We start from the raw sequence: 20,375 nt of genomic DNA, 5'->3' as shown, positions 1-20,375 counted from the left end.
TTCTTTTTCTCAGGCACCTCGAAACATCACCAACCTAAGATCATTTTTTTTTTTAACATCTTTATTGGGGTATAATTGCTTTACAATGGTGTGTTAGTTTCTGCTTTATAACAAAGTGAATCAGTTATACATATACATATGTTCCCATATCTCTTCCCTCTTGCGTCTCCCTCCCTCCCACCCTTCCTATCCCACCCCTCCAGGCGGTCACAAAGCACCGAGCCGATATCCCTGTGCCATGCGGCTGCTTCCCACTAGCTATCTACCTTACGTTTGTTAGTGTGTATATATCCATGACTCTCTCTCGCCCTGTCACAGCTCACCCTTCCCCCTCCCCATATCCTCAAGTCCGTTCTCCAGTAGGTCTGTGTCTTTATTCCTGTCTTACCTCTAGGTTCTTCATGACACTTTTTTTTTTCTTCTTAAATTCCATATATATGTGTTAGCATACGGTATTTGTCTTTTTCTTTCTGACTTACTTCACTCTGTATGACAGACTCTAGGTCTATCCACCTCATTACAAATAGCTCAATTTCGTTTCTTTTTATGGCTGAGTAATATTCCATTGTATATATGTGCCACGTCTTCTTTTTTTTCCTTCTTTCTTTCTTTCTTTCTTTATTTATTTTAACATCTTTATTGGGGTATAATTGCTTTACAATGGCGTGTTAGTTTCTGCTTTATAACAAAGTGAATCAGTTATACATATACATATGTTCCTATATGTCTTCCCTCTTGTGTCTCCTTCCCTCCCACTCTCCCTATCCCACCCTTCCAGGCTGCCACAAAGCACCGAGCTAATATCCCTGTGCCATGCGGCTGCTTCCCACTAGCTATCTACCTTACTACGTTTGTTAATGTGTATATGTCCATGACTCTCTCTCGCCCTGTCAAAGCTCACCGTTCCCCCTCCCCATATCCTCAAGTCCATTCTCCAGTAGGTCTGCGTCTTTATTCCTGTCTTACCCCTAGGTTCTTCATGACATTTTTTTTTCTTAAATTCCATACATATGTGTTAGCATACGGTATTTGTCTTTTTCTTTCTGACTTACTTCACTCTGTATGACAGACTCTAGGTCTATTCACCTCATTACAAATAGCTCAATTTCGTTTCTTTTTAAGGCTGAGTAATATACCATTGTATATATGTGCCACATCTTTTTTATCCATTCATCCGATAATGGGCACTTAGGTTGTTTCCATCTCCGGGCTATTGTAAATAGAGCTGCAATGAACATTTTGGTACATGACTCTTTTTGAATTTTGGTTTTCTCAGGGTATATGCCCAGTAGTGGGATTGCTGGGTCATATGGTAATTCTATCTGTAGTTTTTTAAGGAACCTCCATACTGTTCTCCATAGTGGCTGAACCAATTCACATTCCCACCAGCAGTGCAAGAGGGTTCCCTTTTCTCCACACCCTCTCCAGCATTTATTGTTTCTTGATTTTTTGATGATGGCCATTCTGACTGGTGTGAGATGATATCTCATTGTAGTTTTGATTTGCATTTCTCTAATGATTAGTGATGTTGAGCATCCTTTCATATGTTTGTTGGCAATCTGTATATTTTCTTTGGAGAAATGTCTATTTAGGTCTTCTGCCCATTTTTGGATTGGGTTGTTTGTTTTTTTGTTATTGAGCTGCATGAGCTGCTTGTAAATTTTGGAGATTAATCCTTTGTCAGTTGCTTCATTTGCAAATATTTTCTCCCATTCTGAGGGCTGTCTTTTGGTCTTGTTTATGGTTTCCTTTGCTGTGCAAAAGCTTTGAAGTTTCATTAGGTCCTATTTGTTTATTTTTGTTTTTATTTCCATTACTCTAGGAGGTGGGTCAGAAAGGATTTTGCTGTGATTTATGTCATAGAGTGTTCTGCCTATGATTTCCTCTAAGAGTTTGATAGTTTCTGGCCTTACATTTAGGTCTTTAATCCATTTTGAGCTTATTTTTGTGTATGCTGTTAGGGAGTGATCTAATCTCATACTTTTACATGTATAAGATCATTTTTTAACTACTTTTTGGGTGCAAGGAGCATGAAAGTAGTGCCCGTTCTAGTCCAAACTTATATGAAAATGTGGAATTTTGATTAGAAGTTCTCATTTAAGACTTCTTCTTTTTTTCCTTTTCTACCCAGAGCCAAGACTAGTCATGCAAGCTTACTTCTGTTGGGTAGATCATTTTATTTTTCATGCAGTAAAAGTGACACGCACATGGGATATTGGCTTTATATAGGAGTGTATGGCCTGATCTCACACTCCACTTTGGACCCAGACATTTAATTTGTGGCCCATTGAAACCCATACTCTTGTCTTGCCATAGTCAGTAGAAACCCTTGGGGCATATATTCTTACACTAGTTCACACCTTTCTCCCTACCTTCACCCCAGAATTATACTTTCTTGTAATTTCTGCTCTCCAATGGTCTATCATCTCATGTTAGAAACAACAAAAACAAAGTGAAAAAAATTGGGGTATTTTATCTAGCATTTTTAGGTGTCTAAACCAAAAGATACTTGTCTTCACACCGAATCTATCATATTGTCAGAAACAGGAGTCCTCATTTGGTTTTTAAAACACTTACCCAAGATATTAGCATGATCTGAGTAAGTGTTAAAATGACTACCCCACCAGACTGTGTACTAAACAATAATGCCTGCCTCTAGCCTGACATCTGAATCATTTCTTTTGCCCTCAGCTACTGCAGAAAGGGGCGGGGACAGAGACAGCCTGTCAGTTGCTTAATGATCTCAGTCAGGCAGAGAATTCAGTACAAGCTAAGTAGTAAATACTGAGTCACAAGCACATGCCCTCTAGCAAGTGAGGTTCCAGTGTACACAAAGAACCACAATAACTGCTTATTCCCAGTGTTTTAAAATAAATAGGTATCTTGCACCAGCAAGAGCTTTATATTTTATTGTAAGGCAATACAAATAGTATGTAATTCCCCAGGGACCACCATAAAATATTCACTTTTTAAAACCAGTTAGTTCCTGTCCTGTGTTACGAGTTTTCAGGATCAGTCAGTGTTTCTTCTCACATAATAAGTTTAGATACAGTCCTTCAGGGGAAGGAATGTATTGCAGTTATAACCTTCAATTAACCATCATATCTTGGTAACAATATTTTCTAGGTCCCCAGGCAAAATAAAGCACAGCTGTTTAAATTAGTATTCTAGTTCTCTTCTTTACTTTCATAAAGGAAACATTCAATATACATAACGATCTTATAAAACGCAGGAAAATGCCAAAGGAAGTCAAGGAAAATTAGCTTGATGCTTGAAGTTTTCTAGCTGTAGAATGTTAGAGAAATCCATGCTGCATAATGCATGACATTTTCTAATTTTAACTAGACAGCTCTGTAGCCATTGCAGAGAACACCTTATATAAAACTGAACCATATGAAGTTGATGATATTCTACTATTTTTGACCTTCAAACTTAGAAATTCCATAAGGTTCAACCTAACATTTTATCTTCCTAGTTAAAATTGATTCTTGCTTGTCTGGGAACTATGAAGTTATGACATAATGGAATTGAAGCCACTCTGTGGTGTTATGGAACATGAAAAGGTGATCTGTCAGACATATTAATAAAAAAGAATTTAAATATGTCTACTTTTCATTTAGGACCACCAGCAAAATTGGTATACCAATGGTATCAAATTTTGTTTAAATGTTCACTTTTAACTATGCCTCTGATACTCTGTGGTTCTTTTCATCCATGCAGCATTCTTCTGATTCATTTTTCTCCATTTGTGCTGTCTTTCTCTGTGATGTGAATTCATCCCTATCCATTCTGTTATGCCTCCATTTTTCACTGCTTCTTCAGATTGCACTGAGCCGTAAGAGGTAAGCTCCATCAAAAGAGGGAAAATTGAATTTCCTTTAAGTCCAGGAAGAATCCTTTGTCTAAGGTATTCTATAACCCTGCTCCTAAAATCAGTACTTTCTAACTTACACTTTGAAAGGAACTTATAAGGAAAATAATTCCCCATAGCCACACCCACACTAGACTGCCTTGAATACTCTTCCACACACACTGTGAAGTTGATACTTGTTGCTAAGTACCTTCTACTAGGATTCATAGTTGAGTACTTACCTTTGTACTGCAGCAGTATCCTCTGTTTTCTGTACAGTAACATACATACTACAATATCCCAGAAATTGGTAGTACTCAGTGCCATCCCAAGTGTGCTTTCACCTACCAGGTTTATGAGGCTTATAATAAGAAGGCAGTATTTAAGTCACGCTATGTCATCATCCCTTAATTCGAACAGTGACATTTCCAAAAGTTACTGGGTTTGATCCAATTTACATGGATCAAATTTATCAGATAATAACCAACCCTCCCTTTAATGTGCTGTATGGTTAATTAATGGGAATTATTTTGATAATGATCTCAATTCTATTTCCCAACTTAGATTAGGATTTCTTAGGGCCGATAACTGATGATGTCTGGGTTTTATCATAAGAAGCTTTTCAGAGCAGAGAATTAAAATCTTTTTTCATTCAAAACACATTGAGCTTCCTAACCAAATAAAAACATATTTTCTAAAGAAGGCAAGCCAATCGACATAGGAAACCTTACATAGCACAATTTGAGTTTTTTATTCATTTTCCATTACTCCTCTCAGTGCTATCTAATAGTTAAGAGCAATTAAAAGAAAAAAAAACCCACCTCTGCCCCATACATTTGAGTTAGGTTAAGTTTTACCCTTGTTCATCATGAAGGAGCCAGGGTTCATAACATAATGCTATTCCAACAAGGTTGTTTCTGTCTTCCCATCATAAAGCAATGAATCCCATTGTTTTTTATTGGAAATGTGTCAAAATGTGACAGGCTAAAAATAAATTTGCATCACTCGTCTTTCCCTCCAGACTGGCATTCGTTTTTAGAGATAGATGTTCCAGCCTTTTCCAGATGCAGATTAGCATATCTGAGATGTTTAGTAAAATGAATATTTAATACAAGAAGAGAGTATAGATATTTAGTCGGTATATTATGGCACCACAGTAATGATAGGTTTGATACAGAAAGTCATCTGACCCTTTGCAATCTAAAGTCTTTCTATCCCTGTGACCTGCTGCCAAGTCTTGGCACCGATGCAGTTGATGATAGTTTCTCATCATCAGTGTCCATCTTTTATTAATGATAGAGTCTCACCATTGTGTTTATCTTGTATTTTGCTTTTTCACATAGATTAACTTTGTCATGGCAATACAACAAATGCTTTGTAAAATTAAGTCCCAACATAAATAAATTTCTTATTAGAATTCTTGATGGTTTCATTTAAGTTTTAGACAATGAGAAATTGCTTAATGGGCTAACTTACTTGAATCATCCAGGGTATTTGAGATAGTGTGGTACTCCACAGTATGAAGGAGCCAACTCTGCCTGAAGAACGAAGGGATTAAGGAAGGCTTCTTGGAGGAGGTAACTAAACTGAAGCTTAAAGTGGGAATTTTCCACATGGAAAAGGGGCTTAAGGGCTCTGCAAGTCATGGAAACAACACATGGAAACGTATGAGATGTCATATCTGGGAGACTGACCAGTTTGACATAATTGGACCACAGAGCACTTGAGATGGGGATAGAGAGAGAGGTGAACCAAATAACGAATGTCAGTTATCTTTATTCATTGATGACTGAGGTAGATTGAACCTATAATATATTTTAAATGGGAAAATGATGTGATTATACATTTGTGTTTTAGTAAATAACATTATATGACATTGTCTCTTGTTTTTTTTAATTTTTTGGCTGTTCCACATGGCCTGTGGGATCTTAGTTTGCAACCAGGGATTGAACCTGCACCCACTACATTGGGAGCGTGGAGTCTTAACCACTGGACCGCCAGGGAAGTCCCAATTGTCCCATTTGTAAACAGTGACTTTCTACATGCATTCTAGAAATCATCTTTTCCCAAGGCTTATATGAGTATAAATTAAGACAATGTAGATACAAAGAGGAACTAGTACAGATCTGGGCATGAGAGAGACCTGAGATTGAATCCTGTGTCGATTTCTTCCCAGCTATATAATAGTGGAAAAATTATACCTCATTTTAAAAAAATATTAAAATGAAGATATTGTTTCACAGGGTTGTTATGATAATTACAATTTATAAAAACTTATTGGCACATATTGATATTCTCTGTATATTAGCCCCTATTTTAACATTATGGATCGATGGATTGTTAAGAATGCTATTGCTTGAACGATGAAAACGGTTTCAATTTGAAAACATGTGCTTACTAAGCAACCTATGGTTATTAGGTAACTGAGGTGATAGCTAATATTGTGATGTATATTTTTTTAACTGGCACGAATGAATTTTTGATGTATGTACTTTTTGTGACCTGTTGACCTATGGGAAACTTCACACTCCTTCCCTTATTATTATCATTTTTTTTTTTTTGGCTTATAAAGAATTCAGTAGATATCTCACTCTTACCAGTTTCTGGGTATCAACTAAAAGCTGTTTCTTTTATTTTTTCAAGCACGTCTTGACAAGATGGAGCCATATTTTTATTTTCCTGAACAAATGCTCTATTTTTCATTTATCAATTAAGCAGTTTCCTCTTTGTCAAACATTTTCAATTGAAACCATGCCTATTTGAGCAGAATTTGGTCTGTTGTTTATGAAAAATTGGGGAAAGAGACTAACTCAATCAAATTTATTTATTTATTTGTTTGTTTGTCGTTTTCCATTTCAGGCCCCATTTTATTCTCTGTTTTCTCTCACAACTCAGCCTAATGTAGTAAGCTCTTCCTTTTCTTACTAGGCAAAACGAGGGAGCAGTTGCACTTGCTTGGAGCTTGTGGATGGTCCTACATAACAAAATCCCTACTGACACCCTTGGTTAACATACGACTAGTTCTAGAAATTGAATATGTGTTTGCATCATGTTAATTTTAGGTTAAAAAAAGCATCATATTTAAAACCTTCTGATTAAAAATTATTTCACACTTAAATCCCAGCTGTCTCTGAAATATGCAAAGAGTCATGAAATTACTGGATATTCTCCAAAAGGAGAAAACTAAACTCAGAAACCTACTTAAAATGTCTAATTTTTCAATACCCAAATTTGCCTTCATGGATTCATTTCCCAGATTTCCCACTACTATTGTAACCATGCTAACACTACCCTGGGAAATATGGCTAAACTAAGTCAAAACACGGAGACGAAAATAAACTAAGAGTATATAGTCATTCAATTTAAGTTCAACTTCATTGTTTGTTAATCCTACATTACTCTTTCCTTAACAACCCTACTCAGGAAGCGCCTGTAGTAGCCAGAGCAGCGCTGTTCCTGGAATGTGCCCGTTTTGTTTACCGCTGCAACCGTGGCAACTGGCCAGAGTGGATGAAAGGGCATCATGTGAATATCACCAAGAAAGGCCTTTCCAGGGGACGGTCTCCCATTGTGGGCAACAAGCGGAACCAGAAGCTGCAGTGGAACGCTGCCAAGCTCTTCTACCAATGGGGAGACGTGAGCTTTTGATTTTCTTCTATAAAAATTAGGCTGAGTGAAGTGAAGAAGTTTTGTGTTTATGTTTCTTCATTTGTTTGGGAGACAGTTTATTGAGTATCTGTTATGTACCAGGCACTGAACAGAACATTTCAGGGGAAAATAAGTGTAATTCATTTAATCTTCCCAGTAAATCGACAAAGTTAGACATTATTATCTCTTCTGTCTCTTTTCCTGGTCCTCTGCCTCTTTCCTTTCTATAAATGTAAACATTCTCAGCATCTCTTATAATTTCTTCCTGTATATTCTGCACCAGGATTACATTTATTCCTGTATTTTCAACTCTTAGCTGTATGCCAGGGACACACACGTCTCTATCCATAGCACTCTTTGGATCCCCGACCGGCATCACCAACTGTACTTTGGAGGCATTCACTCAATGTCCTGAAACTCAGTCTGACCAAAACAAAACCCTTCTCTCCATTTAAACACACCCCCATCTTGAATTTTCTATTCTTATTGATAGTACCACCATCATCTAAGGTGACAGCCTTGAACATATTCCAAACCTTCTTTTCTTATTGATTCCACCTCTTCCATGTCACTGATGCCCTTTTAGGTCAGAACTTCATTACTTCTCATCTATATGACGAAAGCATTTTCCTATTTAGTCTCCTCCCACAATCTCCCCTCATCTGACCCATCCTACACACTGCCAGTAAAATCATCTCCCTTTGGCGTAGCTCATCTAAAAGCAGAACATTCGTACTTATCTTCCAGCCTCCAGACTTGCTCCCTCCAATTCATTCTTCAAACTGCTGTCAGAGTGATTAGGCTAAAATGCAGATCACATTATAGTGCTTCAGTGGCCCTCCTTTTCCCTTGGGATAAAACCCAAATTGCTTAGCCTGGCATTGCTGCTCTCTCCACAACCTTTGTTCAAATCACACCAAGATTATGGATGATAAAGGCAAATGAGCTAATGTATCTAAAAAACATTTATCTCAATGCTTTGCATCTAAGAGGTGTTCAATAATAATGTTATTATATTAATTCTTGCAAGCAGGGTATATGATTTTTCTGTGCATTGTTAGGCAGCTATCACAGTGTTCCTCGAATGAGTGATAAGGTTCTCCCCCACTCAGAAAGTACCTTTCATCCTTCTTCAGAATGCAAAATGAAGTCCAGCTGCATGAACTGTAGGATCTAGTCACAATCTACCTTTCCAAGCCCTCAGGCACATTATTTCCTCTCACAAAATTGTGCTTCAACCAATTGGCTTATTTGTCAGTCTGAACATGTCAGTGCATTTCCCTGAATATGGATCTTTTGAAACTCTCCATCTGGAATATCCACTTTCCCCCTTCCCCATTAGCCTACACAGCAATTCTTCAGAATCTACAGGAATGAAACTTTGTATGATCCTCTGAGATGAATCTGATTTCTCCATATTCTAATAAATAAAGTGCTTTCAGTCTTTTACACTACTGTTATTTTAGTATGTTATTACCACCCCAATAGACTGTAAGCTCCTTGAAGTAAAGAGCAAGACACAGAGTCAGATACCCTATTTGACTCCGAGTTCAAGGTTGCTGAGCAACCTAGAGCAAGTCTTTCAACCTAACTTTCCTAAGTGCCAAACAATGATCCTTCTTTATGAAGGTTTATAATCTACTAGGGCACATTAAACAAAGATACTGATGTACTATAACAATTTATTCAACTTTATTTTTACTTAATACGTAACAAATTACCTCACCTAATAAATATTTGATGAATGAAAAAGGAATAAACATATTCCCAAGGCACTTTTCTGGTCTTAGAAGAGACAGAGAGCTCTAAATTATTATTTAGGTATTCAGTGTTATCCCAGACAAGTTCATTTTTTGAGCAACCTTTTAAGCTTTATGAACTGTGGGTTTAACTTAAATTGCTTGGTTTCAGCATCCTGGGAGGATCGATGTAGATTTTTTTTTTTCCCCTGTGAATCTCACTATTAAATCTGCTGGCTCCACTCCAGACTCATAATTCCACATCTCCTTCCTTAGAGAGGATTTCCAAAAGAGTAGCATCAGGACAAGGCTTTTTGTTGAGGTGGTGGTTTTTGCTTTTATGTTTTGTTTGCTTAAAACTTCTCAGGTTAGCAGCTAAAATTTTAAGATGCTGTGATATTTTTCTACACTGCTTTCTTTCTCCTTTTTGTGGTTTTTGTTACTCCCCACTTAATTCCAGAGTTTAAGCAGACACCTTTGTTTTCAGATAGCCAAGACGTTCAAACAATTTGTGTTTTTATTTAAAGTGTTCTGGACATATCTTTGTCAGTTTCCAGTAGTGAATCTAATCTCTTGCATGCCCAGAATGTAGTAACTTTTCTAAATATTTGAAAAGGATGATATAGGAAGAAAAAAGGAAAGTAGCTGGAATTTTGTTCGTATTAATGCACAGAGTAACCAAACTGTCAAATTCTATGTTCAGTGTTCATTTTAGCTTTTTGACTCTCTTTCTTAAGCATGCATCTCCTCTTTTGTTGCATACAATTTGTCATTGGAATGTAAAAGGAATTAGATAGAGGTAGCATATTTTGTCTTTTCATTTGGAAAATTCCTTTTGGTAAATCAGACAATACTACATGATGATTCAGAAGAACAGATAGTAAGTACTGGTTTTATGAATACCTTGTAAGAGCCAGTATTGCCCATGTGCTGACTTACTAAAAATCATATTTCTAATGTTGATGTTGGGTACACTATCAAAAGAATATTTCTTTCTCATTCATAGTGTATCATGGAGGGGGGGAGCAAAGTCTATTAGAAAGTCATTGATTGCATATATGATGACAGATACAAATAAAATCGCAGTTCCAGAATTCATGCCAATCTCCAAGCTCATTAGCATGATAGTGCCTTTCTCATAAAATAGCATAATCAGAAACAGTCTGAAGAACTGTGACTTCTTATTTTTTACTGCAGCAAAATCCTTCATTAGAAACAACTGCAAAACAAAACAAACAAAAAAACCTGACAAACAACAACAAAATCAACCACATACTCCCTTGTGTGAAACCTATAAAATAGATGACCTTTGAGGAAATAGGAATATTTTCAGAAAATGTTTTGTATAAGAATAAAAAATGCCATTCCATTTCCTAAAAGTCTTTAGACACAGTGACCTTAGAGATAGCATCAGTGCCTTCCCTCTCTGGGTTCCCACATCGGGAAATGAAACATGGTGGTAACAACACTGTGGCAGACAGAGGAGGCTTATGCTGAAAATCATTCCCATTAATTGGCTTCTGGTGACCTCTGTAATGTGAGAGCCTATTTTACAGTCTGACGTATCTCATGCTGTTTCATTCTTCTTCTCTTCATGGTAGGCAATTGGCGTCCGGTTGAATGAGCTGTGCCATGGGGAAAGTGAGAGCCCAGCCAACCTGCTGGGTCTCATTTATGATGAGGAGACCAAGAGGAGACTGAGAAAGGAGGATGATGAGGAAGACTTTTTAGATGACAGTAAGGAGACTCCCTTTACTACAAGAACCCCTGCTTGTAAGAACCTCTGCTTTAGGAGCACGTAATATTTCTCTTTCCTCTTTCACATTCTTACCACCTTCCCATATCTCCAACTGCACCTTCTCCCCTATTCCCTCTGCATGGATGTGAGCATGTGCATAAAGCCACACAAAGAGAGAGCAGGAACCAGAAGGAGAAGACTGTAGACAGGGGCGAAGAGTTGGCAATATGGAAAACTCACTGCTTTGAAGTCTCTGACTCTTAATATTGTAAATGTGAAGATCAGTTTTAGGCCTACTTGAGAAAACGTAGTTGTGCTGCCCCAGAAGAGGGCTGGTCAGGGTTTGTATTTTATTACTGCTCTTGGAGTTTTAAAAAAGGGTTAGTCCTGAGGGAGACCTTCAAGGTGGTGGAGGAGTAAGACGTGGAGATCACCTTCCTCCCCATAAATACATCAGAAATACACCTACATGTGGAGCAACTCCTATAGAACACCTACTGAACGCTGGCAGAAGACCTCAGACCTCCCAAAAGGCAAGAAACTCCCCACGTACCTGGGTAGGGCAGAAGAAAAAAGAAAAAAGGGAGACAAAAGAATAGGGGTGGGGCCTGCCCCTCTGGGAGGGAGCTGTGAAGGAGGAAAAGTTTCCACACAATAGGAAGCCCCTTCACTGGTGGAGGTAGAGGTGGGCAGGGAGGAAGCTTCAGACCCACAGAGGAGAGCACAGCAACAGGGGTGCAGAGGGCAAAGCAGAGAGATTCCTCCACAAAGGATCAGTGCCGACCAGCACTCACCAGCCTGAGAGGCTTGTCTGCTCACCCGCTGGTACGGGTGGGAGCTGGGAGCTGAGGCTTGGGTTTTGGAGGCCAGATCCGAGGGAAAGGACTGGGGTTGGCTGTGTGAACACAGCCTGAAGGGGGCTAGTGCATCACGGCTAGCCAGGAGGGAGTCCGGGAAAAAGTCTGGAACTGCCTAAGAAATAAGAAACCATTGTTTTGGGGTGCGCGAGGAGAGGGGATTCAGAGCACCGCCTAAATGAGCTCCAGAGATGGGTGTGAGCCATGGCTATCAGCGCGGACCCCAGAGACAGGCATGAAACACTAAGGCTGCTGCTGCAGCCACCAAGAAACCTGTGTGCAAGCATAGGTCACTATCCACATCTCCCCTCCTGGGAGCCTGTGCAGCCCACCCCTGCCAGGGTCCTGTGATACAGGGACAACTTCCCTGGGACAACATACGGTGTGCCTCAGGCTGTTGCAACGTCATATCAGCCTCTGCCGCTGCAGGCTCACCCTGCAATCCATACCCCTCCTTCCCCCTTGCCTGAGTGAGCCAGAGCCCCATAATCAGCTGGTACATTAACCCCGTCCTGTCTGAGCGAAGAACAGTTGCCCTCAGACAAGCTACATGCAGAGGCAGGGTCAAATCCAAAGCTGAACCCCAGGAGCTGTGCGAACAAAGAAGAGAAAGGGAAATTTCTCTGTGCAGCCTCAGGAGCAGTGGATTAAATCTCCACAGTCAACTTGATGTACCCTGCAACTCTGAAATACCTGAATAAAGTTCAGGACATTGGTCCACAAGAGACCTCCCGGCTCCACATAATATCAAACAGCAAAAGTTCTCCCAGAGATCTCCATCTAAATGTGAAGACCCAACTCCACTCAACGACCAGCAAGCTATGGTGCTGGACCCCATATGCCAAACAACTAGCAAGACAGGAACACAACCCCACCCATTAGCAGAGAGGCTGCCTTAAATCATAATAAGGTCTCAGACACCCCAAAACAAACCACTGGACACAGACCTGCCCACCAGAAAGACAAGATGCAGCCTCATCCACCAGAACAGAGGCCCTAGCCCCTCCACCAGGAAGCCTACACAACACAATGAAGCAACCTTAGCCAATGGGGGCAGACACCAAAAATAACGGGAAATATGAACCTGCAGCCTGTGAAAAGGAGACCCCAAACACAGTAAGTTAGGCAAAATGCGAAGACAGAGAAACAGACAGCAGATGAAGGAGCAGACAGCAGATAAAAACCCACCAGACCAAAAAAAAGAAGAGGAAATAGACAGTCTACCTGAAAAAGAATTCAGAGTAATGATAGTAAAGATGATCCAGAATCTTGGAAATAGAATGGAGAAAATACAAGAAATGTTTAACGAGGAACTAGAAGAACTAAAGAGCAAACAAACGATGAACAACACAATAAATGAACTAAAAAATTCTCTAGAAGGAATCAATAGTAGAATAACTGAAGCAGAAGAATGGATAAGTGAACTGGAAGATAAAATAGTGGAAATAACTACTGCAGAGCAGAATAAAGAAAAAAGAACAAAAAGAATTGAGGAGAGTCTCAAAGACCTCTGGGACAACATTAAATGCAACAATATTCAAATTATAGAGGTCGCAGAAGAAGAGAAACAGAAAGGGATTGAGAAAATATTTGAAGAAATTATAGTTGAAAACTTCCACAATATGGGAAAGGAAATAGTCACTCAAGTTCAGGAAGTGCAGAGTCCCATACAGGATAAATCCAAGGAGAAACATGCCAAGACACACATTAATCAAACTATCAAAAATTAAATACAAAGAAAACATTAAAAGCAGCAAGGGAAAAACAACAAAATACATACAAGAGAATCCCCATAAGGTTAACAGCTGATCCTTCAGCAGAAACTCTGCAAGCCAGAAGGGAGTGGCAGGACATATTTAATGTGATGAAAGGAAAAAACCTACAGCCAAGATTACTCTACCCAGCAAGGATCTCATTCAGTTTCGACAGAGAAATTAAAACCTTTATAGACAAGAAAAGCTAAGAGAATGTAGCACCACCAAGCCAACTTTACAACAAATGCTAAAGGAACTTTTGTAGGCTGGAAACAAGAGAAGGAAAAGACCTACAATAAGAAACTCAAAATAATTAAGAAAATGCTAATAGGAACATACATATTGATAACTACTTTAAATGTAAATGGATTAAATTCTCCAACCAAAAGATGTAGACTGGCTGAATGGATACAAAAACAAGACCTGTATATGTGCTGTCTACAAGAGACCCACTTCAGACCTAGGGACACATACAGACTGAAAGTGAGGGGATGGAAAAAGGTATTCCATGCAACTGGAAATCAAAAGAAAGCTGGAGGAGCAATTCTCATATGAGACAAAATAGACTTTAAAATAAAGACTATTACAAAAGACGAAGGAGGACACTACATAATGATCAAAGGATCAATCCAAGGAGATATAACAATTGTAAATACTTATGCACCCAAAATATGAGCACCTCAATACATAAGGCAAATGCTAACAGCCATCAAAAGGGGAAACTGACAGTAACATAATCATATTAGGGGACTTTAACACCCCATTTTCACCAATGGACAGATCATTCAAAATGAAAATAAGTAAGGAAAAACAAGCTTTAAATGATACATTAAACAAGACGGACTTAATTGATATTTATAGGACATTCCATCCAAAAACACCAGAATACACTTTCTGCTCAAGTACTTATGGAACATTCTCCAGGATAGATCATATCTTGGATCACAAAGCAAGCCTTGGTAAATGTAAGAAAACTGAAATCGTATCACATATCTTTTCCGACCACAACACTGTGAGACTAGATGTCAATTACAGGAAAAAAAATCTGTAAAAAATACAAACACGGGGCTTCCCTGGTGGCGCAGTGGTTGAGGGTCCGCCTGCCGATGCAGGGGACGCGGGTTCGTGCCCCGGTCTGGGAGGATCCCACATGCCGCGGAGCGGCTGGGCCCGTGAGCCATGGCCGCTGAGCCTGCGCGTCCGGAGCCTGTCCTCCGCAACGGGAGAGGCCACAACAGTGAGAGGCCCGCGTAACGCATAAAAAAAAAAAAAAAAAAAAAAAAAAATACAAACACGTGGAGGCTAAACAATACACTACTTAATAATGAAGAGATCACTGAAGAAATCAAAAAATATGTAGAAGCAAATGACAATGAAAACACGATGATCCAAAGCCTATGGGATGCAGCAAAAGCAGTTCTAAGAGGGAGGTTTATAGTAATACAGTCCTACTTCAAGAAACAGAAAACATCTCAAATAAACAACCTAACGTTACACCTAAAGCAATTAGAGAAAGAAGAGCAAAAAAACCCCCAAAGTTAGCAGAAGGAAAGAAATCATAAAGATCAGATCAGAAATAAATGAAAAAGAAATGAAGGAAATGATAGCAAAGTTCAATAAAACTAAAAGCTGGTTCTTTGAGAAGATAACAAAATTGATAAACCATTAGCCAGATTCATCAAGAAAAAAGGGAGAAGACTCAAATCAGCAGAATTAGAAATGAAAAAGGAGAAGTAACAACTGACACTGCAGAAATACAAAGGATCATGAGAGATTACTACAAGCAACTATATGCCAATAGAATGGACAACCTGGAAGAAATGGAAAAATTCTTAGAAAAGCACAACCTTCCACGACTGAAGCAGGAAGAAATAGAAAATATAAACAGACCAATCACAAGCACTGAAATTGAGACTATGATTAAAAATCTTCCAAGAAACAAAAGCCCAGGATCAGATGGCTTGTCAGGCGAATTCTGTCAAACATTTAGAGAAGAGCTAACACCTATTCTTCTCAAACTCTTCCAAAATATAGCAAAGGGAGAAACACTCCCAAACTCATTCAATGAGGCCACCATCACCCTGATACCAAAACCAGACAAAGATGTCACAAAGAAATAAAACAACAGACCAATATCTCTAATGAACATAGATGCAAAAATCCTCAACAAAATACTAGCAAACAGAATCCAACAGCACATTAAAATGATAATACACCATGATCAAGTGAGGTTTATCCCAGGAATGCAAGGATTCTTCAATATACTCAAATCAATTAATGTGATAAACCATATTAACAACTTGAAGGAGAAAAACCAGATGATCATCTCAATAGATGCAGAAAAAGCTTTCAACAAAATTCAACACCCATTTATGATAAAAACCCTCCAGAAAGTAGGCATAGAGGAAACTTAACTCAATATAATAAAGGCCATAAATAACAAACCCACTCTCAACATCATTCTCAATGGTGAAAAACTGAAACAATTTCCTGTAAGATCAGGAACAAGACAAGGTTGTCCACTCTCACCACTATTATTCAACATCATTTTGGAAGTTTTAGCCACAGCAATCAGAGAAGAAGAAGAAATAAAAGGAATCCAAATCAGAAAAGAAGAAGTAAAGCTGTCACTGTTTGCAGATGACATGATACTATACATAGAGAATCCTAAAGATGCCAACAGAAAACTGCTAGAACTAATCAAGGAATTCGGTAAACTAGCAGCAAACAAAATTAATGCACAGAAATGTCTTGCATTCCTGTACACTAATGATGAAAAATCTGAAAGAGAAATGAAGGAAACACTCCCATTTACCACTGCAACTAATAGAATAAAATATCTAAGAATAAACCTACCTAAGGAGACACAAAAGACCTGTATGCAGAGAACGATAAGACACTGATGAAAGAAATTAAAGATGATACAAACAGACGGAGAGATATACCATGTTCTTAGATTGGAAGAATCAACATTTTGAAAATGATTATACTACCCAAAGCAATCTACAGATTCAAGGCACTCCCTGTCCAACTACCAATGGCATTTTTCACAGAATTAGAACAAAAAATTTTACAATTCGTTTGGAAACACAAAAGACCCCGAATTGCCAAAGCAACATTGAGAAAGAAAAACGGAGTTGGAAGAATCAGGCTCCCCGACTTCACACTATACCACAAAGCTACAGTAATCAAGACAGTATGGTACTGGCACAAAAACAGAAATATAGATCAATGGTACAGGATAGAATGCCCAGAGATAAACCCACGCACATATTGTCATCTAATTTATGACAAGGGAGGCAAGAACATACTGTGGAGAAAGGACAGCCTCTTCAATAAGTGGTGCTGGGAAAACTGGACAGCTACATTTAAAAGAATGAAATTGGAATACTCCGTAACACCATACACAAAAGTAAACTCAAAATGGATGAAAGACCTAAATGTAAGGCCAGACACTATCACACTCTTAGAGGAAAATTTAGGCAGAACACTCTATGACATAAATCACAGCAAGATCCTTTTTGACCCACCTCCTAGAGAAATGGAAATAAAAACAAAAATAAACAAATGGGACCTCATGAAACTTAAAAGCTTTTGCACAGCAAAGGAAACCATGAAGAAGATGAAAAGACAACCCTCATAATGGGAGAAAATATTTGCAAATGAAGCAACTGACAAAGGACTAATCTCCAAAATTTAGAAACAGTTCATGCAGCTCTATATCCAAAAAACAAACAACTGTATCCAAAAATGGGCAGAAGACCTAAACAGACATTTCTCCAAAGAAGGTATACAGATTGCCAGCAAACACATGAAAGGATGCTCAACATCACTGATCATTAGAGAAAAGCAAATCAAAACTACAATGAGGTATCACCTTACACCAGTCAGAATGGCCTCATCAAAAAATCTACGGACAATAAATGCTGGAGAGGGTGTGGGGAAAAGGGAACCCTCCGGCACTGTTGGTGGGAATGTAAATTGATACAACCAGTATAGAGAACAATATGGAGGTTCCTTAAAAAACTAAAAATAGAACTACCATAGGACCCAGCAATGCCACTATGGGGCATATATCCTGAGAAAACCATAATTCCAAAAGAGTCATGTGCAACAGTGTTCATTGCAGCTCTATTTACAATAACCAGGACATGGAAGCAACCTAAGTGTCCATCAACAGATGAATGGATAAAGAAGCTGTGGCACATATATACAATGGAATATTACTCAGCCATAAAAAGAAACGAAATTGAGTTATTTGTAGTGAGGTGGATGGACCTGGAGTCTATCATACAGAGTGAAGTAAGTCAGAAAGAGAAAAACAAATACCATATGTTAACACATATGTATATGGAATCTAAAAAAAAAAAAAAATTCTGAAGAACCTAAGGGCAGGATAGGAATAAATACGCAGACATAGAGAATGGACTTGAGGTCACGGGGTGGGGGGAAGTGTTAACTGGTATGAAGTGAGAGTGGCATGGACATATATACACTACCAAATGTTTAATAGATAGCTAGTGGGAAGCAGCCTCATGGCACAGGGAGATCAACTCGGTGCTTTGTGACCACCTAGAGGAGTGGGATAGGGAGGGTGGGAGGGAGACACAAGAGGGAGGAGATATGGGGATATATGTATATGTATAGCTGATTCACTTTGTTATAAAGCAGAAACTAACACACTATTGTAAAGCAATTATACTCCAATAAAGATGTTAAAATAAATAAATAAATGTTAAAAAGTGGTAGAGCAAATAAAATTAAACGTGAAAAGCTTCTCAAATCCCTGAAATATTTAATCAGAGTATATTATAATATTTAAAATGAAATTAAAATATTAAGATTCAGATTATTAGAACTGTGAATGTTTGATGTATTGTACTTATTTATTAAAAGTATAATTGAGTCCCATCATAGACGAATAGAGACGAAGAGATTCCTGAACCTCCTTCTCAACACCATTTTGTGCATATGTGTGTTCTATACCATACAAGCTTGTGTGTATGTGTACCACTGCCTTTTATGGAATATCAAATGTCAGGACAGTTTTGGAATTAATATTGTTATCTGATGAAGACATTGAAGCCTCTACCTTTTGACCTTTCTTAGTGGTTTCAAGTTCAGACTCCCTGATGATGTCTTATGGATTGTCCTTAGTTAAGTGATGCCAAACCTACTTCATCCTTATAGGCATGAAATGTAAAAGGATGGCTAGAATATAACATTGGACAGAACTATATAATAATAACAGAAAACATATCGTCTTCTTTTCCACTTTCATACCAGTAATTTTTTTTGCAATTTTCATCATTTTGCTCTTCCTTAGCCCATATCAAATCAGAGAAATCTTCTTGACTTAGCTGTTGACAAAATACCAAATTCTGACATTAGTCTTTTAGTGTAATGATGGAAGTTGGCCCCAAAGATTCCCTCAAGTTCATAAGAGACTAGGCTATCCTAGAATGACTCATAGTATTGGGTCTGATTTGTAAGAGGACTTGAAGATTATCCAGAAATCACAGAACCTAGTTTAAGCCTGCCAGGAGATATCCCCAAACTGCCCTGGATCTCCTAGGGGTCCTTCAGAACAGACAAGAGCCAAAGCAACCTTAGATGGATGTATCTTCATAGGCCAAAATGATCTCAGATCTCCATGAGACCACATAAGTATCATTGGCCAATATGGTATGCATGGTATATTAGTTTTTTGGTGAGGTTATTTATAAGTCAATACTCGTTCATTATAACAGAATATTTCAGATGATAATTATGAGAGAGCCTGGACTAAAACCAAGTTCATGTATAGGACTGACAAGAAGAAACTAAGTGATATCCTCAAGATTGCAAGGACAGATCTGGAAGTTTATACTAAATATCTAGTGTTCAATTATTTTTTAAAAACAGTTGCAATCTAGGCAATTTCTAGAGTCATGTAGCCTCCACGGAATATAAGATTGGAATGTCTGCTTTAGTTCCACTTTCAAGTCAATACATAGCTCATTTTGCATTTTAAAAATAATTATGGTATAAGTAAGTATCAGTCTGGAAATTCTAGAGGAGTTTGTTGTTTTCATTCTTAATAAGAGGCAATGTTCCCAGCCACATAGTACCTCTGTAGAAAATATAATGGTTTTCATGGAGAAGAAATAGCCAGATATCTTCAGAAAGACCATAATTCTACCTACTATCAATATAAACCATGAATTATATATTATATTCAATTAAGAAAGCCAAGTAGGAAGTATTTTAGAGATATTTTTAGGAAGGTTAATGTGTAACGATATAATGATTAGTGATAAGTTGAGTCATTGGAAATAGATAACTATTTTGTTTCTTTTATGAGAGGCATGACTTTGGTTTTCTTTTCTGAACACTGATAAGTAATCAATATATTTCTCCATGATTTGTGATGTCGTGTATCTGAGACCTATACCTGAGGATTTAAAAGTCTCTGGTGTCCCCTTGGCCATTATCTGCCTTTAGAGCGAAATCCATTTGTTGGTCTATGGTGGATGCAATGTTTTACTTATTCAAAGACTGGTGTTCTTCAAAGCAAAGGAGAATATTTGCGTATTCTAGTGTAGCTGTTCCTTAATATGACAGGCTAACTTGTATAAACAGTATAATAGAGGTGACCAAGTAAGTAATCCTAGTTTATGCTACAGAAACACATCTGGGCTAAAGCTGAAACAACTTCACTGCTCTAAGAACATCAAGACAGACGTCTCTCACAAAGTGAGCTGACAGGATTTTTGTAGTTCGAAATCTAGTTCACGGCTCTGTACCTTG

General features: G+C 38.2%; 1 protein-coding gene across 3 annotated transcripts in view; it reads left to right on the top strand.

Moving 5' to 3' along the window:
• UNC80 (unc-80 homolog, NALCN channel complex subunit) overlaps positions 1–20,375 on the top strand; it is a 241,703-nt gene that overhangs the window by 97,302 nt on the left and 124,026 nt on the right. For all 3 annotated transcript variants that reach the window (XM_032637295.1, XM_032637297.1, XM_032637294.1), the window contains exons 23-24: positions 7,274–7,486; positions 10,839–10,974. In XM_032637295.1, coding sequence (XP_032493186.1) covers positions 7,274–7,486; positions 10,839–10,974 — 349 coding nt within the window. The remainder of the gene's footprint in view (positions 1–7,273; positions 7,487–10,838; positions 10,975–20,375) is intronic.

The sequence above is a fragment of the Phocoena sinus genome, chromosome 7, assembly GCF_008692025.1.
Source record: "Phocoena sinus isolate mPhoSin1 chromosome 7, mPhoSin1.pri, whole genome shotgun sequence".
NCBI lineage: Eukaryota > Metazoa > Chordata > Mammalia > Artiodactyla > Phocoenidae > Phocoena > Phocoena sinus.
The sequence above is the reverse complement of the archived record's forward strand: the minus strand, read 5'-3'. Positions and strand labels throughout refer to the sequence as shown.